This window comes from Phymastichus coffea, unplaced genomic scaffold (genome assembly GCF_024137745.1).
Source record: "Phymastichus coffea isolate CEN01 unplaced genomic scaffold, Cenicafe_Pcof_1.1 PCOF00124, whole genome shotgun sequence".
NCBI lineage: Eukaryota > Metazoa > Arthropoda > Insecta > Hymenoptera > Eulophidae > Phymastichus > Phymastichus coffea.
In genome coordinates, this window is record NW_026706935.1 from 535,167 (window position 1) to 554,256 (window position 19,090).

At 46.0% G+C, this 19,090-nt stretch overlaps 1 protein-coding gene across 1 annotated transcript in view; it reads left to right on the forward strand.

The window, feature by feature from the left end:
* The first annotated feature begins 217 nt into the window (after positions 1–217).
* LOC131671367 (glycogen synthase kinase-3 beta-like) overlaps positions 218–19,090 on the forward strand; it is a 31,946-nt gene continuing 13,073 nt past the window's right edge. Inside the window, exons 1-2 of the mRNA XM_058947732.1 lie at positions 218–355; positions 892–1,908. Of these exons, the coding sequence (XP_058803715.1) occupies positions 1,821–1,908 (88 nt within the window). The 5' untranslated portion in view covers positions 218–355; positions 892–1,820. The remainder of the gene's footprint in view (positions 356–891; positions 1,909–19,090) is intronic.

Consider the following 19,090-nt stretch of genomic DNA (forward strand, 5'->3'; position numbering starts at 1 on the left):
GCGAGAAACAAACAGAAAATCCAACAGATGCGCAATAAGCCGCGCGCGAGGGCCGCGAGGGCTAATGTCAATGTTTCGGAGTAAAATTCGGCGAAACTGAATTTTAGCGAGCAGTCTCCCTCTCTTTCGCTTTTTATATGTGTGTGTGTGTGTGTGTGTGTGTATACGTGAATGAGAGATCGGCATTAGTCCGTGTATGAGTAAGGTGAGTGCGTTGCAGCAGTAGTCAGCCCATGATCGTACAGTAGAACAGTAGCGGAGTAGTAGCAGCTAGCCCAGCAGTATAGCTTTCGAAGTTAGCGTCTTCCACAGGGCGCTCTCGCCGCTCTGTCTATCTCTCTTCTCATATAGCCAAGTAAGAGCTATGTACACCGCAGTCGTGTAGCCCATCCCTCTCTCTCTCTCTCTATCTTTGCCGTAGTAACCTACTATTGCGTGTGCTCTCGCGTAGTATATTCGTGTTTTCTCTTCTTCCCTTCCTGACCAACGTCGGTTGGGTGATGGTTGGTTGGAACTTTGGAAGGGGCTCTTGACAAATGCGCCGCGCAGTAGGCGTATATGCTAGTGTGTATGTGTGTTATAGGTTAGGACTGAGTGTGCGGTTATTTTGGAAAGTGTGCGAGCAGTGTGAGAGGCAGTAGCAGCGGCGCGCGCGGATTTTGACCCTGATCGCCCGTAGATCTGGCACACTTTTTTTATTTCGTCTGCGAGACCGAGAGAACGTGGGGAGATCAATTTTCAATCACGTGAACAACCCACAAAAGTGCGCGCGCTCTGACTTTCTCGGTGCCGCTTACTAATTCTAAAAAAAAAAATTCAAAATCCCGGTGAACGTCCCTCCCTCTCTTGAAAGTCATTTTGATCGCAAATTTATGGTGTGTCTTTTCTTAGACGAAGACGACGACATCGGAGCAAAGGATTGCGCGTTCGCCGCCTGGTGAATACGAACACACACGCCGCCGTGAGCGAGCAAAGATCCCAGCAGCAGCGACGCAGGCTAGCAGCAGCAGGCAAGAAGGCAGAAGAGAGGCGAGGCGTGGTAGTACGCGTGCGCGGCTCCTGCGCACGCGGCCGTACTGTCAGTTCAAAAAACGTCGGCCATCGTCGCCAAAGGGAGGAGAAGAGCACAACGCCAAAAGCAAGCGAGAGAGAGAGAGAGAGAGGGAGAGAGAAGGCGAACGGAACGAGCTGCGCTGCTGACTACGACGACGACGTAGCTTGTGTGCCGTGTGTCCCGGGGAAGAGATAATTACATCCGTATAAACGTGTCGCCGCCGTTCTCGCTCTGTGCCGATAGTGTGCTACTATATTTTATTATTTGTAATTAATTTGTTGCTGTGCGCGTCTCGGCGACGACGACGATGTGATAGATATCACTCTTTCTCACTCTCTCCGAATATATCTCTGGTGTTCTTTTTGCCTCACACTCTCTATCTCCGTAATAGTGCATTGGTGTGTGTTTCTCTTTGAGTAAAGTCAAGGCTCGCATGTCCAGAAATCGTCATCTGGTGCGCGTTCATAGCCTTCTAGTTACGACGTGTATGAGCAGCCGAGCCAACGTGCGGCACCACCTTACGAGGCTGCTGCTTACTACTGCCCAGAGGACTGACTAGAAAAACAAGAAAAAAGTGTGTAACGCAGCAAGCAAGGGAGAGAGCAAACGCCAAGGGCCTGTTTCTCTCTCTCTTTTGCACTCTGTTCTTTTCTTTTTTTTTTTACGAAAATCCTTCGACTGTGTGCGAACGACGAGTGTGTGTGACGACTATCACGACGTTAAAGTGTGGCCCAGGTGGCGGTTAGGCCAAAGCTGAACGAGCACAATGAGCGGCCGACCTAGGACCACCTCCTTCGCCGAGGGTAAAGACAAGCCCCCATCTAACCTACCGCTTGGTGGTATGAAGATAAGCAGTGAGTACCATCGATGTGCTATATACAACTCTCCCCACACACCTACACACACACACACACACACACACACACACACACACACACACACACACACACACACACAGAGGTCATTGTACAACCATTTTCTTGGATCTGCTCATAATCTGAGGAGCTCTGTGAACTGTCAACTTTTCTATGCCCAGTCTATGGTTGGAATTATTTGTATCAAACAATATTCGCCAAGTAAATTTAAGCAGTCAACTCTTCAATATCCATCTTCATTCTTATCGAGAAAAATGCAGCACTAATGCCCATTGCATTATTCCCAGTCATAATTCAACTGATTCAATATCATGATTTATCACCAAGTCTGAAGGTTACAAACTCTAGTCCTTAGAGTGGTATGCGTTACACTGTATTGAGTGACATCCTTTGTGTGACAGTACATAAAACTTTCAGTTAAAAAAAGTTCTACATTATGTATTCTCAATACACAACATATTTTCATGTAAAAGTTCTCATATGTATGGATCACATTTGATTGATTGGCTTTTATGCATATTTTATATTTCCACTTAGTAAAATACCACATTGAGCTTGATTAAAAACAAAGAATATATGATTCAGAATTAAATTTTATGTATTTTTTAATTAAAACATAGTCAAATGACATTTGATTTATCATTTTTTTTACAGAACGAGCAGTATCTTAAAAGCTATGATTCATAAATTGTAGAATATAAGTGTGCTTTTAATTTGTATAAAGCACTGCCTTGGTAGATTGAATTATTAAGTCTACTTAATGACAAAAAATAACTTTGTACTTTCAGATTGGTTGATTGATAGATTTATATTTTTTATTCAAAGCAAATTAGTATACTTACAAACATTAGCATACATTATAGCTGACAAGTCAATTAGTAGATCCAAAAAAATTATCCCACAATGTCTTATCATTAATTTATAAAAAATATATTTAATATGATAATAAATAAAATGCATTATTCGCATTTTTAAGGTTAAGTGTAGTTCATATTTGACAGTTTTCTAAACAGCTGTTGATTGTAATTAAGTATCAGCTGTTGCAAACTAAGAAACTGATTGTTAATAATTTACTTTTGATTAGTCATGAAAACTCAACAAAGAGTATCTAATGATTTATCATTGAACTTGAAATATACCCCTTATTACGTATTAGACACGTTTGAACAACAATACTGGACAAAGGCTCATGAATGAATGACTTCATCAATCTTGAGAATGCGAGTGTAGAATATATATTATAATCAATCCCTTGGAATAAGGAATAACATTTTTGCAGCAAACTGGAGCTTTCTCTCTGATTTAGCTCCAGATATATTGATTTATCAGAAATCAATAGAGAAGGCATGTCCTGGTGTGTGTATGTTACTCAGGAAAACTTCTCAATTATTGCTGCAGAACAGCTGCTAAATCTTGCAGCGACAGAAGTGCGCTGAATTTTTCCTTTTGCCCGCGAAGTTCAAGGGTCGCGGACAAAAAAAGCGTACCTGTCTCATTCACACGCTTCAAACTCGCTGCCATAATAACCGTGCAGTGCGCTCTCTTCCTCTGTCTCTTTTTCCCTTCGCTGGATAAATTACTTTATGTCTTTCTGGCACTCATTACAACTTCTCTATGCTATTTCTGATTTATACACGTCGCCACTTTTCATTTAACCTTTCGTTCTTATACTCGACGACAACTTCTTTGGCAAACGGCTGCTCGGTCGAGTTTATGGAAAAGAAACATCGATTCCGTATAATACGGAATAGGGGCGTCTCTCTTTTGAAGCAAGGGCGAGCAGAAAAAGGCCGCGGTTAATATCTCTCTGTTAACCGCGTGGATTGGGGCACTTGGTTCCGTGTACAGTCCCGTCGCGTTCAACGAGTTCGTTTTTACATGCCTTCGTCACCCACATTGGCCCATAGCGGGAGGCGGCAACCTAATTTTTTTCGACGTGTCTCCCCCCTGCCACGGCGAAGCGGTTACCGTCGTCGTCGTCGTCGTCGTCGTCGTCGTCGTCGTCGTCGTCGTCGTCTGCCCCCCCCCCCCCCGCCCTCCTCCTCCCATCCTTCCTCCTCCTGGTCGTTTTTCCGGGCTGCCGCGCCATTTTCGCGTCGTCGCGCGCGCCACACACTCTCCGCGCCGACAGAGAGAGAATCCCAGGGCGTGCGCAGGTGATTCCACTCTTCGAGAAAGCCGAGTTACTCTCGTTCCTCTTGTTCTTTTTCCTCCGGCTCCTCGCCATCTCCTTTGAGAGATATGCTCCGCTTGCGGGATTACACGGGTGCATCGCGCAGGTTGAGTTTTAAACGAGAATATTGCCTCTGTCTCTTGGGCATATTTCTTGACAATGTTATTGTTTTGCTGAACGTGCGCGAACTTGATTTCTTGAAATTTTCTGGCTGCTTGTAGGGTGAAATTGAATTGTTTGTTCCTTGAAAATGACCTTACTACATCGAGTGGACGGGAATTTTGTTTGTTTGAGGTTATGTCACCCTAGTTTCCGAAAAGTCAGTTCGTCGTAAAAAGTTGTTTGGAGAATTCGGAGTCTTCCGGAAAACCGGCAGTAATTCTTTTGTAAAAAACGAGCTCAATGTTTTCCACGATAAATCCTGCTATTTTCAAATTGTCAGACCATATACGAGCGGCAGCCAATGAATAATCGACAGCGAAAATCCGGCAACAACAAAGTTGTCGCTAGCAGGGTACTTATTTGGCCTTATTGTTATTCTCTCGATCGAGTGCACAACACGCGGTCGCTGCGGCTGTTGATTAATAAAGACACTCGCTAAAATTAGCATAAGCCGATTTGTAAAAATGCTTCGTTAAAGCCGTAATGAGCGAGCGCGACGTTGTATAAAAAAGAGCGACGAGAATGAGCGCAATGTCAGAGGCATTTAGTAGCACTGTTGTTTCAAAGAGTGGCAAGTTATTCGTGCATCCGTTTTGATTTACGTTGGTAAATTTAGCTTCCGCGTGTCCCGTCCCACTGGAGCGAGCCGCTCCCAGCGTCTTGACACCGAAAAATCATAGCGCGCAGCAGAACGAAAACTGGGCTAACCAAGTAGAAGGAGGCTAATAACGCGCGCGGCTTGTGTCATTGACGGATGCAGCAGCTCGTATAGGCGTGGGCGAAGAAGAAGCATAACATTCCTCTTCTCTCGGTCGTAACAGCTTGCTGTTACAACAGAAACGCAATGAAATTTTTTTTCTTCCTTTTTTCGCGCGTTTCGAGGTATTTTACGCTCCGAAGGGTTTTCACGACAAAGGCAAACGTTTGCGCGACACAATTATCGTGTAATGTTTGGTATTTTATTTTACGACCAATTATAATTTTTCATTTTCATTTCGGTAAGCATTTCAACTCTTCGATTAGCAAAGGAAAGAGTTTACAAAAGATCAAATGCAACGACCCTTCGGGACTCGTGTGTCGATTGGAAAGAAAGAAAAAATGAAGCACCCGGTCGGATACCCCAGGACACTTCTGTAGAGAGTTGGGAGAGTTGACTTCCTGCGCTCGCGGTTCTCTCTCGCAAGTCGATTAATCTATATTTACCCCGGACACATTACCATATGCGCGCTCTAAAGCGCGAATGCGTGTTGCGCGCTTACAAACAAAATCCGATTGGATAATTGCTTTACTTTTTCAGGTAAATAAACCGCGAAGTGCGGCCAATGTAATTTGCTCTCGCTAGCGCGTCCAGTCAACGGGCGCAACATCGAAAACAACGACCTCTTCTGAATTATTGCGCGCGAATCGAAAAATTGTCACCGTTGCGCTAATTCGATCGTAAAATATAAAGAAAAGGAAAAAAAACAACAACAGTACACTCCCTTTGCCGTGATGCGGAAACTGGGTCAATATCCCAGAGTCACGCGCCATCTTTCTAAAGGTTTGCAGGTCAATGCCTTGACAATCAGTAGTACGAGTAGTGAAAAAAAGATTTCTTGTTTTGTCTTCGAAGCTTTTCTTTCCCGTTGATCGATGCCTTGAATTCCGATCGGTAAATTATTGGAAGCTTTCTCCCCTCCCCCTCCGCATTCCCCGGGCTCGACGATTTCGACAACGAAAGAAAAAGTGGAGTTGCCAAAGAAACAGCGATTTGAGCGTCTCCATGGAAATGCGTTGCGGCGTTCCTCGTTGCGGCGTTCCTCGTTGCGCCGAGGAAAAGAAAATCGTTGAGTTTGCGTAACTTTGCAATTTTCAAAATCGTCTTGCAACGGCGACGATTCGAAGGGAGCGCAAGAAAACGGAAACAAAGGAGAAAAAAAAAACATGGAAAATAAAAGCATCGACGTCGAGTGGACGAGCACGAGCGGGCGCGAAATAAACGTCCGATTGTAATTTTTACGATCGCGCACTCGCGTGACGACAGATAGCGCGGCCTTTATCGCTCGGGCTTTTCAGTAGCGCAACACTTCCAACTCGCTCTCTTTCTCTGCTGGCGGCTTGTGACGTAGCGCGATTCGTTCTCGATTAGGTAGCAGTAGGGGCGTGTCTGGTGCGCGAGCGCCGGCAAATCTGCAATTCCGATGTTTGCCATATGTGCGTCGCGCTCCAGCGCTCGTTCGCGAATGCGCGAATGCGCGCCCCTCTCGCCCGATAATACGAATCTCGGCGTTTTCTCCCGCGGACGCCCGTCGCGCGCGACAAAACCGAAAACGAGGGCGCGCGCAACCGTCGATCGCGAGTCCCCGCGGCGGCGGAAGTCGCGCGTCGAGGGCGCCTCGCGAAAAATAACCAAGTCGAAATATCGCGAGCGCGCGCCGCGCGCTTATGCAACGCTTCGCGAGCGGCTAAAGCCTTTGCGCGCGCGCACTTCAGGTTCTTCCGCCTTTAATTTGATCGCTTAGCGGCGATATGCGATTTCCGCGTGAAAAAGGACTCTCCCTTTTTTTATTCTCTTTTTTTTTTTTTTCCTCGGTAATCGAAGACAACAACGGCTAGACTTGCACTCGAGTGTGTATTCCGGAAAACTTGTTACATATCTCTCGCGCTTAATCGAGTTATTTGTCAAGTGCAGCGAGAGAGACTGTGCGAGTAGACGGCGCCAGGAGCTTTTATCAAAAGTCACTTTTGTTTGTTCACATACACGAAAGATACTTCGTCTCGGCGAAGCTGCTCAAAAATTAAATAAATAAAAAAGAAAGAGAGATAAGTCTTTATTGTTCTTGGATTGATATTGAACGTTAAATTACGTAACGTTTGCGGCTCGCAGCTTATAATGTTCGTGAAACGAAACACGAGGAGGCTGTCGAAGGCCAATTAACTTTCAATAAAAAGCGGTGCGTTAGAAAAGCGCACGAACAACGCATCAACCACCTTGTAACATTCGCACGGATAATTATCGGGTCGATGATTCGACGCATGTATCTCCGTTGCCAGGCGGTCAAAACACATACTGTGACACGTGCGCGCGCGCAGAGCCAGGCTATATCGATTTGACTTCTTTTCTTTTGATAATGCCGACGAGCGACGACTGACGATCGTTACGACAAGGGATTTCCTTTTTGCCTCGGGGTTACGTATTAATTTTTTTTTTTTTTTTTTTTTTTTTTTCACGGGCTGACTTTTTATTTTCTTTGACGACGGGATGATCGAACCTTAATGTTTTGTTGCGAGGCAAACGGAGATAAAAAAAATATTGCGAATAATGGTAATGTAACTTCAAATATTTCTTTTCGTGACAATTGACGTTTGTGAAAGGAAAAAATTGAAGCCACAGCCTGGAAATGAATTTACGATTTCGGAGAGATAAATTTTCAGCTCGATAACTCACCTTACGTTAACTTGAGTGCGAAATACGACACAAAGGTGACCTTTAAAATACTGACCATAACCTGTTGCTCGATAAAAACTGACCTTCGGTGAACTGGTCTGCGTTTAAGCCCCTTAATGAATTAATTAACCGACGATTGTTATCCTCAACTGCGTTTTTTTTACGCGAAAAATGACGAGTAAAATTACACGCCGTTATTTAGCCGCATAATGGTGAGCAGCCGCAATGTAGGGCAGCCAGGGCAAATCGATCGTCGTCGAATTTTGAATTCTCACATTAACGGGCTTTATCCTCGAAGATCTTAATGTCTGCTTGAAACGGAATCGAACAAATACACACTTTCTCCTGCGAGAAGATTAAAAGTTTAATTCGCGCACGAGAAGTTGGTTGAAACTTCATTAACTACACGTTTATTTCTAATTCTGTTACAAAGTGAGAACCCGTGAGAGAGAGAGAGAGAGAGAGAGAGAGAGAGAGTGAGTTGATGCGTTTTGGCGAGCGATATGCAGGTCCGAAAGTTCACGTGAGAAACGAAGCATTGAAGGTCATCAATGGTTAGAATCCGATCGATCGCTCCACCTATCAAGAGCGTTCGGCAATCAGGAAGAGAGACAGAGGAAAGAGGAAAGAGCGGCGCCGCCGTGGTATATCGACCCCTTCAAGGTCGAGCCCCGTCCTTGAAAGATAATAAGCTCGGCAGCGTGTACGACGACGCCATACCAGTCGACGGGCATCGCTCGCCGCTGCAGTCAAAACTATTGCACTGAATTTTCACTATGCTAGGCTCGCCTGCTGCGCTACGATCGTCAGTGACTTAAATACGCGCCAATCCAGATACATTGATAGAGTAGAAAGTTTTTACGTGGGATCTCTGAGCTGTTGTTAACATGAAATTTGTGTTTTCAATTGTAGATGCCTCGGAAAAATCGCTCAAAGAGGAAGTTAAACCGAGCGAGTCGTCTGGCCCAAATTTTGGTATGATTGTATTCAATTTATTGAAGTAGTTGAAGCATTTCCCACATTGCAAAAACTGATAAATAGAAGCAAAATCATCACCAGCGTGACAAATCGAATAATCCTAATAATCCATTGGCTATCATTTGGCAAAAGGGTGTAAATGTCGTTTACAGTTGTGGCCTTAACAAACTCTGTCCAATCATTTACACCCAATTCAAGTAGCCTTTACTTTAGCATAGCTTAGAATCATATTTAGCAATTCTCACCGCAATTCGCTCTCACGTTCCTCTTCACCGACACAGTCCATCTAAGTGTTGTGTTAAAACTTAGCTTGCTGTTTTAATTTCAATGTTTAACGATACATGTATGATTCTTGGCGATTCGTACGCTAAGTATGACCAGACTCGCGCTTTGCAAGTGGATGACCGATTACACATTACGTATGCACATGCACGTATGACGTAAGGCCGCCGAGGAAATGACCTTGAGCGATGTCGTAAAATAGGCTGCATCGAGTGATTCTTTCATTGTTTCCTCTGAAACATTTTATCCGCAGATGCGAGAGGAAAAGTTTCACCAAGCCTCTTTTAATTTTGAAACTTTAACGGGTCGTCGGCGCGCACTTTTTTATTTCCTCTGCGAGATTCTTAACGGCGACTCGGTGTGTGCACTGCACGTCAAGTTTTCCCGGACGGAACATTACAAATTCTATATTTACCGTTGCACGAGTTATGCAAAAAGAGAGTAACGTTTATTGCAGTCGTTGCGGCTCGCAAGGTCGCATATAATTTAATTTGGACGTGGAAAAGCGGTTACGCTATTTTCATTTTCCGTCGGTCTACGAGAAATATGATTCCGCGCCCGCTATCGTTGCTCGCTTTTTCATCTCCCGCGCGTGATAAAAACAACGACAAAGCCGCGCGTCCGATCGCGCAAACACATCGATTGCAGTTGAAAAAGAACAATTTGTAGGTTCATAAAGAGATTTTTAACTGGTGACAATCGGGCGCAGCGGTTCCGCGTGCGAGATAGACGCGGAGTCGCGTTGAGAGCTATATTCGCTTGGACTTGATTTGCGCGTGGGCGTTTTCAGAGTACCACGGCGTTAGAATTAAAACTCGTACGTTCGCGCGCGGATTTGCAATTTACAGCGGGCGCGCGCCATTTGAAAACGGCCGACTTTCTTCGTCAGCGAAAGTTCCTTCCACGCTGATCGATCGCGCTCGTCCTCACATTAACTCCCCATCTCTCAATTGGCGCGAGCGAGTCACCGAATATTCCGAACGCTAACTGGTCGGGACAGTTCACGTCGTACGGCTGCGTTAAATCACAGCGATAAAATCCTGTACGGCAGGAACGTGGCTTGAATAGAGCAGTGTCAGAGAAAAGGCAGCGAGAGAGAGAGAGAGAGAGAGAGAGAGAGAGAGAGAGAGAGCCGGGCGAGGCGCGCACGGAAGGAAGAACCACGCGCAATATAGGACGGACAGAGGAGTGGAGCGCTCTGCTTCTGTGCGCTAACGTACGCGATCGATTTCCTCGGTCCCGGGCCTTTCGGTCTTTCGTATGTTGATGCGCTTCGCTGCCGTGGCTCCGAGCAGCGCCGTGCAGCGCCAACAGTTTGTCATCGCGGGATGCAGCCCTCGAATTGCTGGACCGTTTACAGCTTTCCAAATTTTCAATGACGTTTTTTTTTATCTTCCGGTTCAGAACACGTGTAGCTGTTCGGATCATTGGTCGGACACTCCGAAAAACTTATTTCTGTATACAATTTTACACAAGGATATGCTCAAGGCACTCGTCGATAACGAGATCGTTTTGCCGAATCTGTAATATTGTCCGAAAATTAATAAAAAGCTTTCTACCTTGCGCGTAAATTTTTCCTTAAACGTTTTGAATTCAAGACGATTTTAACAGTCCAGCAAATTTGAGACCTTATTGTTTCGTACGTTTTTCTTACGCTTACCCCAATGAAAATTTCTTAGGTGATTTGTTGTTTTTGAGAATTGTAATTTGGAAAATTACGTTTTGTAATTGGGTTTGCCTTTGATAAAGTTACGCGCGTAGCTTTATCAGAGGCACGCTTTTTCCATTTGAGATTGACGAGAGTGTCCTCTTTAAGAGCAAATTGCCTCTATCGAAAATCGATTGGCGTAACGACGGCGACTCGAATGCCTATTTTCTGAAAGTGCACTCGGTCACTTTGAAGATAGCGTGCTTCCAGATTGCTGCCCGTACGCGAAACAAGAGGATTTCTATCGCTCTCTCTCTCTCTCTCCCTCTCTCATCAACTTTTAATTATCCTGTTTCGAGCGAGAGTGACAAACTGATATCGCCCCTCCCCTCTCTTAGAAAGCTCGATTACCATGTCAGTGTTGCTTGTAATTAATTAGTTTTTCGAGGGTTGGTTATTGGAGTTTGACACGACAGTAGATTTGATCATTTTTCTTTGATGACATTCGATTGGAAGGCAATGCACTGATAAAAGCTGATGTGATTTTTAATTTGTATCTGTCGGCCGTAAGATGAAGCTTGTGCGACGTTGAAGCTTGAGCAAAAGAACGTGGGAGTTTTCAATGATTAAATGTACAAGCGGATTGCGGCGTGACAAATGTGGAAAAGCCTATGCGAGAGAGAACGTCGAAGGCGAATAAGGGAAGAGCTCGGAGTGAGGCTATTGATCGAACAACAAGGTTGAGGGCGCGAAAGCGAGTTTTCGAGTGAGGAATAGAGAGAGAGAGAGAGAGAGGCAGAGAGAAAGAAAGCGCCTTGTGAATGGTGACAAGTGGTAACATGCGATGCCCGCATGAATTAATATCAACGCTTAAATTTCTTAACATTCGCCAATCCATGTTTTACAACGCGACGTGATACCTTGTTTTCGTTTCGTTGGAAATGGACTAGCAGCTCTGTCGTGGTGTGGGCGTTCACTTTCGATTAATACATTTATTTTTATTTTCCAGCTTCGTACGCCCGAAAATATATACACCTCGCAGAGTCACCGTTTTTACAAAACATATTTATTCAGACAAAAGCCTCCGCGAATGTTCCTCGAAGTACATTCGATTTCTCAAGATCTTTATCGAAACTTATGTGAAGTACTAGTAGAAGTGCTTCTCTCAAGTTCAAGGAGAGAGCATAAAGAATCGAATACATTTCCAAAAAAAAAAACAAACTTTGTACTTCACTCAGACATTCGGAATCGCGCGCGGTGCTTATTTGATCAATAAACAAGACATTGTGCATGCAGCAACTCTGTAGTGTACGGAATTGATATTGTAAGATTGTAGACACGTTGTTTGATTGACAAACATCTGTATTAAAACGATTTTACACGGCAATACGTGACACTTTTAATTTTCTATGGTTAGTTCTGGCCCTTTTTACAGACGGATACGTTGAAATTAATTTCTCAGCCTGCCAAGGTGAGATATTACGTTATATTGTCTTTCTGCAGAAACGAGCAACTGAAACTCATTAGAAAATCAACAAAGCGACACCGCGACAATTTTCTTAACGAAGCTTTTTCTTGGATACCTTTGCAACACCTTTCGGAAATATGTTTTCTCGGCAAAAAAAACATTCTCTAGTCACTCGACATTTCCACTCAAGCAAACAAGCGAGAAGGTTCCAAGACACTCTGCTTCCGAGAAAAGCGATATTCGCAATGCGAGAGCGTTAACCCTAAAACCGCGAGAGCGAGTCTACACGGCAGCACGCTGGAGCGAAAACAGGGAGGAGGGATTTTTCCGAAAAGCCGCGAATAACCGACGCTGATCGATCGGCTTCGCACGCCGAAAATAAGTTGTCGGCGCTACATGCGGATCATACATCGATATTGGACTCGTTCTTTTTTTTTTATTTCTTTTAGTTGGATTTGCCTCTCGTGCACGGCGCAAGCTCGTGAAATCGATGAAAGAACGCGTGTTCAGAGGGCGCCAGTCGCCTGGCCTTTGGTTTGCACGTCGACGGCGTGCCACGTTCGCCTGTGCCGATAATGCAGTTAGCTGCTACGGACCTGTCGCATTTTTCTTGCCACGGTGCGACCCAATTATGCGCATCGATAATCAGATTCGAGGGAATAGACCGCGGCAATCGAGCGATCTGCTTGAATTACGGGGCGTCGTTCGAGCGGACGGCAGTTATCGGAGCACACTCCTCGGGATCGAGACGCAGGCACTCGACGTACGCGCGCACGAGCCTGCCACGGAAAAACAAGAAACGCCGATGCAGTTAGACGGAGGCTATCGGGGCGCGAGCTGAATTTCAAAGCGGGGACTGGGCGTCCTAAACGGAATTCTAAATTTACGTCGTACGTAGGCGCGCGGCTCCGCGAGAACCGGTGGGAAAGATCGACGAAAGCACTTCCGAAACAAACCCACGATTGCGAGCGACATCGAGCCGCGACGGCGTCCCTCGCGTCTTTACCGCCAAACGACGCGCTCCAGGACACGCCCCCCCCCCCCCCCCCAGAAAAGAACGGACGGCGCGACCGATTGCAGCGGTGTCTTCGGGGCTCGGCCGAAAGTGGCTGCAACTGCCACGCCGGCTATTTTCGTAGTGGTTTCTGCTGCGCTGATTGCGACACGTGCGCGCGAGCGCACATGCTCGCGCTTGTCGCCCGGTGGGGACTCCGCGCAAAACAAGCGAAACAGCTGTAATTGTACGTGCGTGCGCCTTCTCGCGAGGAGGTTGCGCGCGCGCGCGTGCTACAAGTGTTACGAATGGGATGCATCCACGTGGTGCATCTGAACGACTTCGCGCCTGCGACTCGATACTGCCCCGCGAAAGATCGTAAGTTTCTATTTTTTTTTTCTTTAGAGATAAAGAGATTAAGCGAGAAGCCTTCGATGGTTGTAAATTTTGTGATCGAGTCAGCGCTTCGCCAGAATTTTAGCGACGCGATGCCGTAACGTGGTCGAACCTCCGCTCCAGTCTTTTCCCTCGAGCAATCGCACGAGACGTTGAGCATCGAAGGTCACTAATAACCGCTGCTTACTTTGGCATCGCTCGTTCGCTCAACTCTTCCAATTATTCTTCGAAGTTACAACCGTCGATCTCGCGGTAAGTCTCACAATCGCTTGACTGCGCGCTTGCCAAAAGACTCAGCTACGACGAACTTGATTTTCATCTTTGATTAATGGGCTAGCAAATGTTATTTAGATTATTTCGACTGCCCCCACCCCACGATAGAACATAGTGCCAAGTGCAGCGTCATTCGACGTATAAAAGCGTGTATATATTTACATGGTAGTTCTATGCATTTCGTAACCGTAGAAAAAGAAAAAAAATGCGCAAGGTAAATTTTCTCGTTCGCTGGCTCGTGACGCGAAGAGAACCGGCGTTACACCCGCGTGGTCTTGGAATCGGTCGCGCTGGGATCGATGCTCGCGTCGCGTCGCGCCGATCCGCCGTGGATTTTTCGGGGTCTCGGCGCTCGGGAGCGCGCCGGCAATGGGTTTATCGGGCGCGCGAGACGCGCGTGGCGCGCTCGTCGACGAGAGGAGGAGCAGAAGGACCGAGCAGCGGCGCGCTCGGTTGGCTCGGTCGTAGACCTGCGCGTAGGCGCGATACGCGCGGCGCCCAGGGGGAGGGGCTGACAAGCGCGCCTTGGTAGTCGGTGTCGGGCGAGCGAGGACCGCGAGTGCCGAGGATATCCGGCGCGTGGGAGAGACCGAGTGTTGGCCCTGGCAGCGACGACGGGGCAGGCGAACGCATGGAGGGCGCCGCCGCTGCGATCGCCGACGAGCGGCCACCAGCTCAGCGGGACAGCAAGACGCCGCCCGACGAGGCGCCGAGGGAAGTGCTGTTCCTGTGGTCGGGCATCTGGACAGGTCCGCCTCGATTGTTTTCAGCGTTTTCCGCGCGGCGCGTCTATTTCGAGGTGGCGCAGCTATTTTTTTTTTCTTTTTTCTTTTTTTTGCGCGTGTCGTCTCGATGCGCGCACGCGATTGTCAGAAAGGCGAATGACGCGTCTATGAATAGATGCAGATGCAACCGGCGCATACGTCTTGCCCTGTCAAAAAAGTCGAGCTAATTTTGGGCGGCTGCGGTGGCGGCGGTGTCGATCTTTTCCGGGTAGAGGGGGTTGGGGAGGGGGGGGGGGCAATTCTCACGGCCGTTCTCCGCCGATTCGAGCAACGCGGTGGAAATTCATCTCGAAGCGCGTGCCGCGAGAAAGGTGGACGGGGCTGGCGAGAGCGCGACCTTGACCTCGGCATCGCCGACCGACGACATAACGAAGCCGTTCACAGGCGCCTTCTCTGGCACACGGCGAGCTGGCCGTCACGCACGCCGCGCGACGCGATTTCCGCGTTGGTCGTGCGCTTTCTTCCCTTCGCCTCTCGCGCCTCTCTCGTCGTCCTCGTTCCTGGTTCTCTATTTTTTTTTTTCCTTTTTTCGCGATCGCCGGTCGTTAGCGTAGTCGGTCGAACGATCCGGTCAATCGCGGTTTCAGCGGAAGCAACGTCGCGAGCGCGCTGTCGGGAGCAGCGCGTCCCACCGGAATTAATTGGTCTAGAATTCTATATCGCGACGGCGAGCGTTGAATTACGCGCGACAGAATATTCGCCTGGCATCATCGGCGCAGATAGCCGAGCGGCTCTCTCGCGAGCAATTGAATTAATCGCGCCGATTGAGCCAGCCTTCGTGGTCTGCTTCTGCGAAACGCGAAAATCGGCCGGTCGACTTTGCGCGACGAAAGGCAGCCAGCTGTGCGCGCATCTCTCGGTGAATTTCTTTTTCAACGAATGCTTTTCGAAACGTGAATACCGTAAACGCGGCCCGGTCGATTTTTCATCGCCACCTATGAGAACGGCCCCAGGCCAGTCCTGCCGCCGATGGTGATGCGGATACCGTATCGAGCGAGCGACCGCGTTTTGTTTTTGTTTGACTTCGCCCCAACTAACTGGCATTGGTCAAATTTTCTAGTCGTTTTGAACGAGACCTGTATTGCGCTGTGGGATACTGCGAACGCTATCGTTTTCAGATGCTACAAGCACACGAGTCTTTGCGTGTTGCCGTGTGCCGAAGTTTTATTCCTCGGCAACTCTGAGCGGACGTTACTTCGCAAGCCACATTTGATTATTGTTTTGATTGAACTGGGCAAATTTCGATCGATAAAATGAGCACATTTTCTGAAATTCGCAGCGGTCTTGAAAAAAGCCGTCTGATTCTCAGAAAAAAAAAACTTGTGGCCTTAATTAATCAAGCGAAATTGATTTGAGTACGAGGCAAATTGAAGGAATTTGGTTTGCAATAAATACGAAACGACGGTGTACACTCAACTCACCACAGAAATGTCGTCATCCGTAATAATTTCAGAAGCTAATCGGGAACCCAACAGCTCGACAACCCCGTCACGACGTCACGCGATCGTAAAAGAAAAGTTCGCTCTCGCTGTATGTTTTTCGAGGATTCCCTCTGGCGTCGAGTTTTAGGAATATTCGCGCGCGAGGGCAGACGGGTTCTTTTACGAGTTCACTATGCATTAGAGAGATGATACTGTATAATACATTCGCCTCTTTTTGCGTCAGAGAAGACTTTGCAATGACGCAATTGTTCGATAATCTCGCGAACTTTTCGCAAATTATGTCGGCCGAAAAATGTTTTAAAATCTAAAAGCGGAATTTCGAATTATCCTCTGACGTTGTCTCCGATCGGCAAAATAGTCTTTGCACTTCGCGAGGGTAGGCTATAGCGAAGAACGAAGCCGAGGAAGAAGCTTATTTGCACACGTGTCCAGCGAAGCTTCTTCGACAGCAAGATCAAAGGGAACAACGTTCGAGTAAGACAAACGTCGCTTTTAAAAATTATGCTCCATACGAGGTACTTGATAATCGATCGTTCAAAAAAAAAAAAAAAATACAAATTATCGGAAATGAGACTGCAGGTATAGACACACCTGCGCGGATATTTATTTGGCGTTCCTTCGCGACTGTCAATCGAACGTGCGAGCGAGGCAATTAAATCAGTAAAATTATGCCAAGTCAATTATTCCGACGCTTGACGGTTGCTCGAAAATCAAACGGAGAAACTCAGGTGGAACTAAGCGCGGGTCGATGAAAAACGCAAGAGTCGCTGCCGCCTGGGTTTAGTGTGTGCGTAACACGTACGAACACGTGTGCGAATCGCAGTCAAAGAACTCTCTCTCTTTCTCCGTCTCTTCGCGAAGTCAGGCATGCGCGTGTGCGTCATTCGATTGTTTCTATATTTGTGTAATTAATTTTCTCGCTCCGTTTCTCTCTGAATTATTCGCTAGGATTAATCGGAAAAATGCGAATGCACCGGCTTAATGCGACATCAATTCGTATCTTGAGATTTTTTGTCGAGTGAAGTTACCTCTTGCGAATAATATTATTTTTAGTTCGCGTATTCTTCATGTCGCGAGACTGGATTTTATCCGAGTGTACGCGCCGCCAAAAAATCCATCTATTCGTAAAGAGTTTTTGGCCGGTTAATGGCAAGGTCGAGCCAAAAAATTAGGCGCAAAGCGTATCTTCAGTTATTAATTTGTGCACCGTCCGTTGATCATTTGTAATTTGTAGTATGTTATCGTGAAAACAGGTGGTGCACCAAAATTAATTTCATATAAAAGGCTTCGTTCAAAGTAATAAAAAAATGTTACGAAAATTGTAAAAATGCTCTCAGTTGAAAAAAAACTGCTTAATTCAAGAAAAATTTTTCAAAGATGCAACCAACAAAATAAACTTATTTTTGTTTCGAATAGAAATTAAAAATTGTTGCTATTGTTACTTCAATTTACGTTCATTTTGGACGCTAGAAAAGTAGCTATTTAAGCTTCGAGTGTCAATTTTCTGTATCATTAACTTGAAACACGATAATTCGAAAATATTTCCTCGACAAAAAATCTGCAATGGGCTAGTCACTGTTCACGCGTTTATTTTTTCTCGAAAGTTCTTTTATTGAAAACAAAAAACAAATGAAAACCGACGTCACACAATTGCCTCCGTCGCATAAAACGAGCATCGCAATTAAGTCGCCGACTATTTTTCTGTCAATGCGATAACAGGGCAATTGCCCGCGGAGACAAAGTTTTCTTTCAAAACAAATTGTTTATCAGTCACATGTTATTCCGCGGTACACGTGCAGTCCCCCTGCAACAACGAAGACAAAGTGCTCTCGCTTACGTAAGTTGACATTCCTGGAAAATAACATAACTTCGCGCGAGCAATGCAGAGAATCTACTTATCGGCTCTGGATAGTTGAGCGTTCGACTCACAGATGCTGCTGCGCGCGGATTTTCAAGCGGCGGTCGCGCGACTTATTTACACGATGATTACGATTAGTTTCTTGTCAACATCCTGCCACTACTTCTATAAATACGTCTTGATGTTGGCTCTTTGTTAAGCGATGCGTTTATTCCAAATGACCGTACGACGAAAATAGAGGCATCCACGACGACAACGTAAGAAAGTAAGAGAGAGAAAAAGAATCAATAAAAGTAGGCCTATGCAAATGACTTTTACTTTCCAGTCCAAGTTCGATTTCTCTCGTCGTGTGTACGCACAATAAACACATCTGAAAATAGCCGTCTGCTGTGCGAAAATCTTAAAATTACGCCAAAAATCTAAGTGGGTCAGAGGCGCAATAAAGCGTCAAAAAAGGGGGGAGGGGGTGAGGAAGAAGCTTTTTGTATTCCATAAGCGGCAAAAAGAAAAGCAACAGACGCGACTCGTCTCCTTTTTCTCTCTCTTATTCCTAAGATTTCGCAGCTGCGTGTACAATCGCACTATTAATGTAAGTTGGTTATTTCACATGCGCGGCTATTTGCATCGTCTCATCAAGTCTCATCTGCGTGATGTGTTTGTTATTTGAGTTGCCTCAACTACGGAAAATATTCCGCAGGGTGGGCGATAATCCAAGTTTTTTTATTCTTTTAGTAAACCGATGCTTCGGCATTGTGTCGCTGCCTTTTCCTGGAGTGTGATGAATGACGTTTGAGTGAAAAGCTGCGAGCGCACGCAAGTTTCTTTGCTTTCCGTTAGCTGATAGATCTTTTTTTATTCCGAGATGCTGTTATCAAAAGAAGAGGTTTCGTGTGGAAAGTTTCTTTATTCGCGACAAATTATTTACTTGTATGTGTAGTATCGACTTGAAAAAAAAAACAGCTTTGTTATCGTTGCATGAAGGAGGGTCAACTTGACTTTTTTAAATACTTGTATTGAATATTTGACCGGTTAGTCCGTCCTCTTATTCAAACGACAAAGTTTTCTACAAGATCCTCTGTAATGTGGCAGGTGGAAACAAAAACACGTCATGAGACAGGAAGCTGACGCATCGGGTCAATCTTATTGACAATTCGATGCCACTTTTCCGACAATTCCTTTGTTTTTTTTTCTTCGGTGCGAAAGTTACCAAAAGAAATCTCAAAGTCATTCACTTCGTAACGGAATTCCATTTTTTTACACGTCTGGATTCATCTG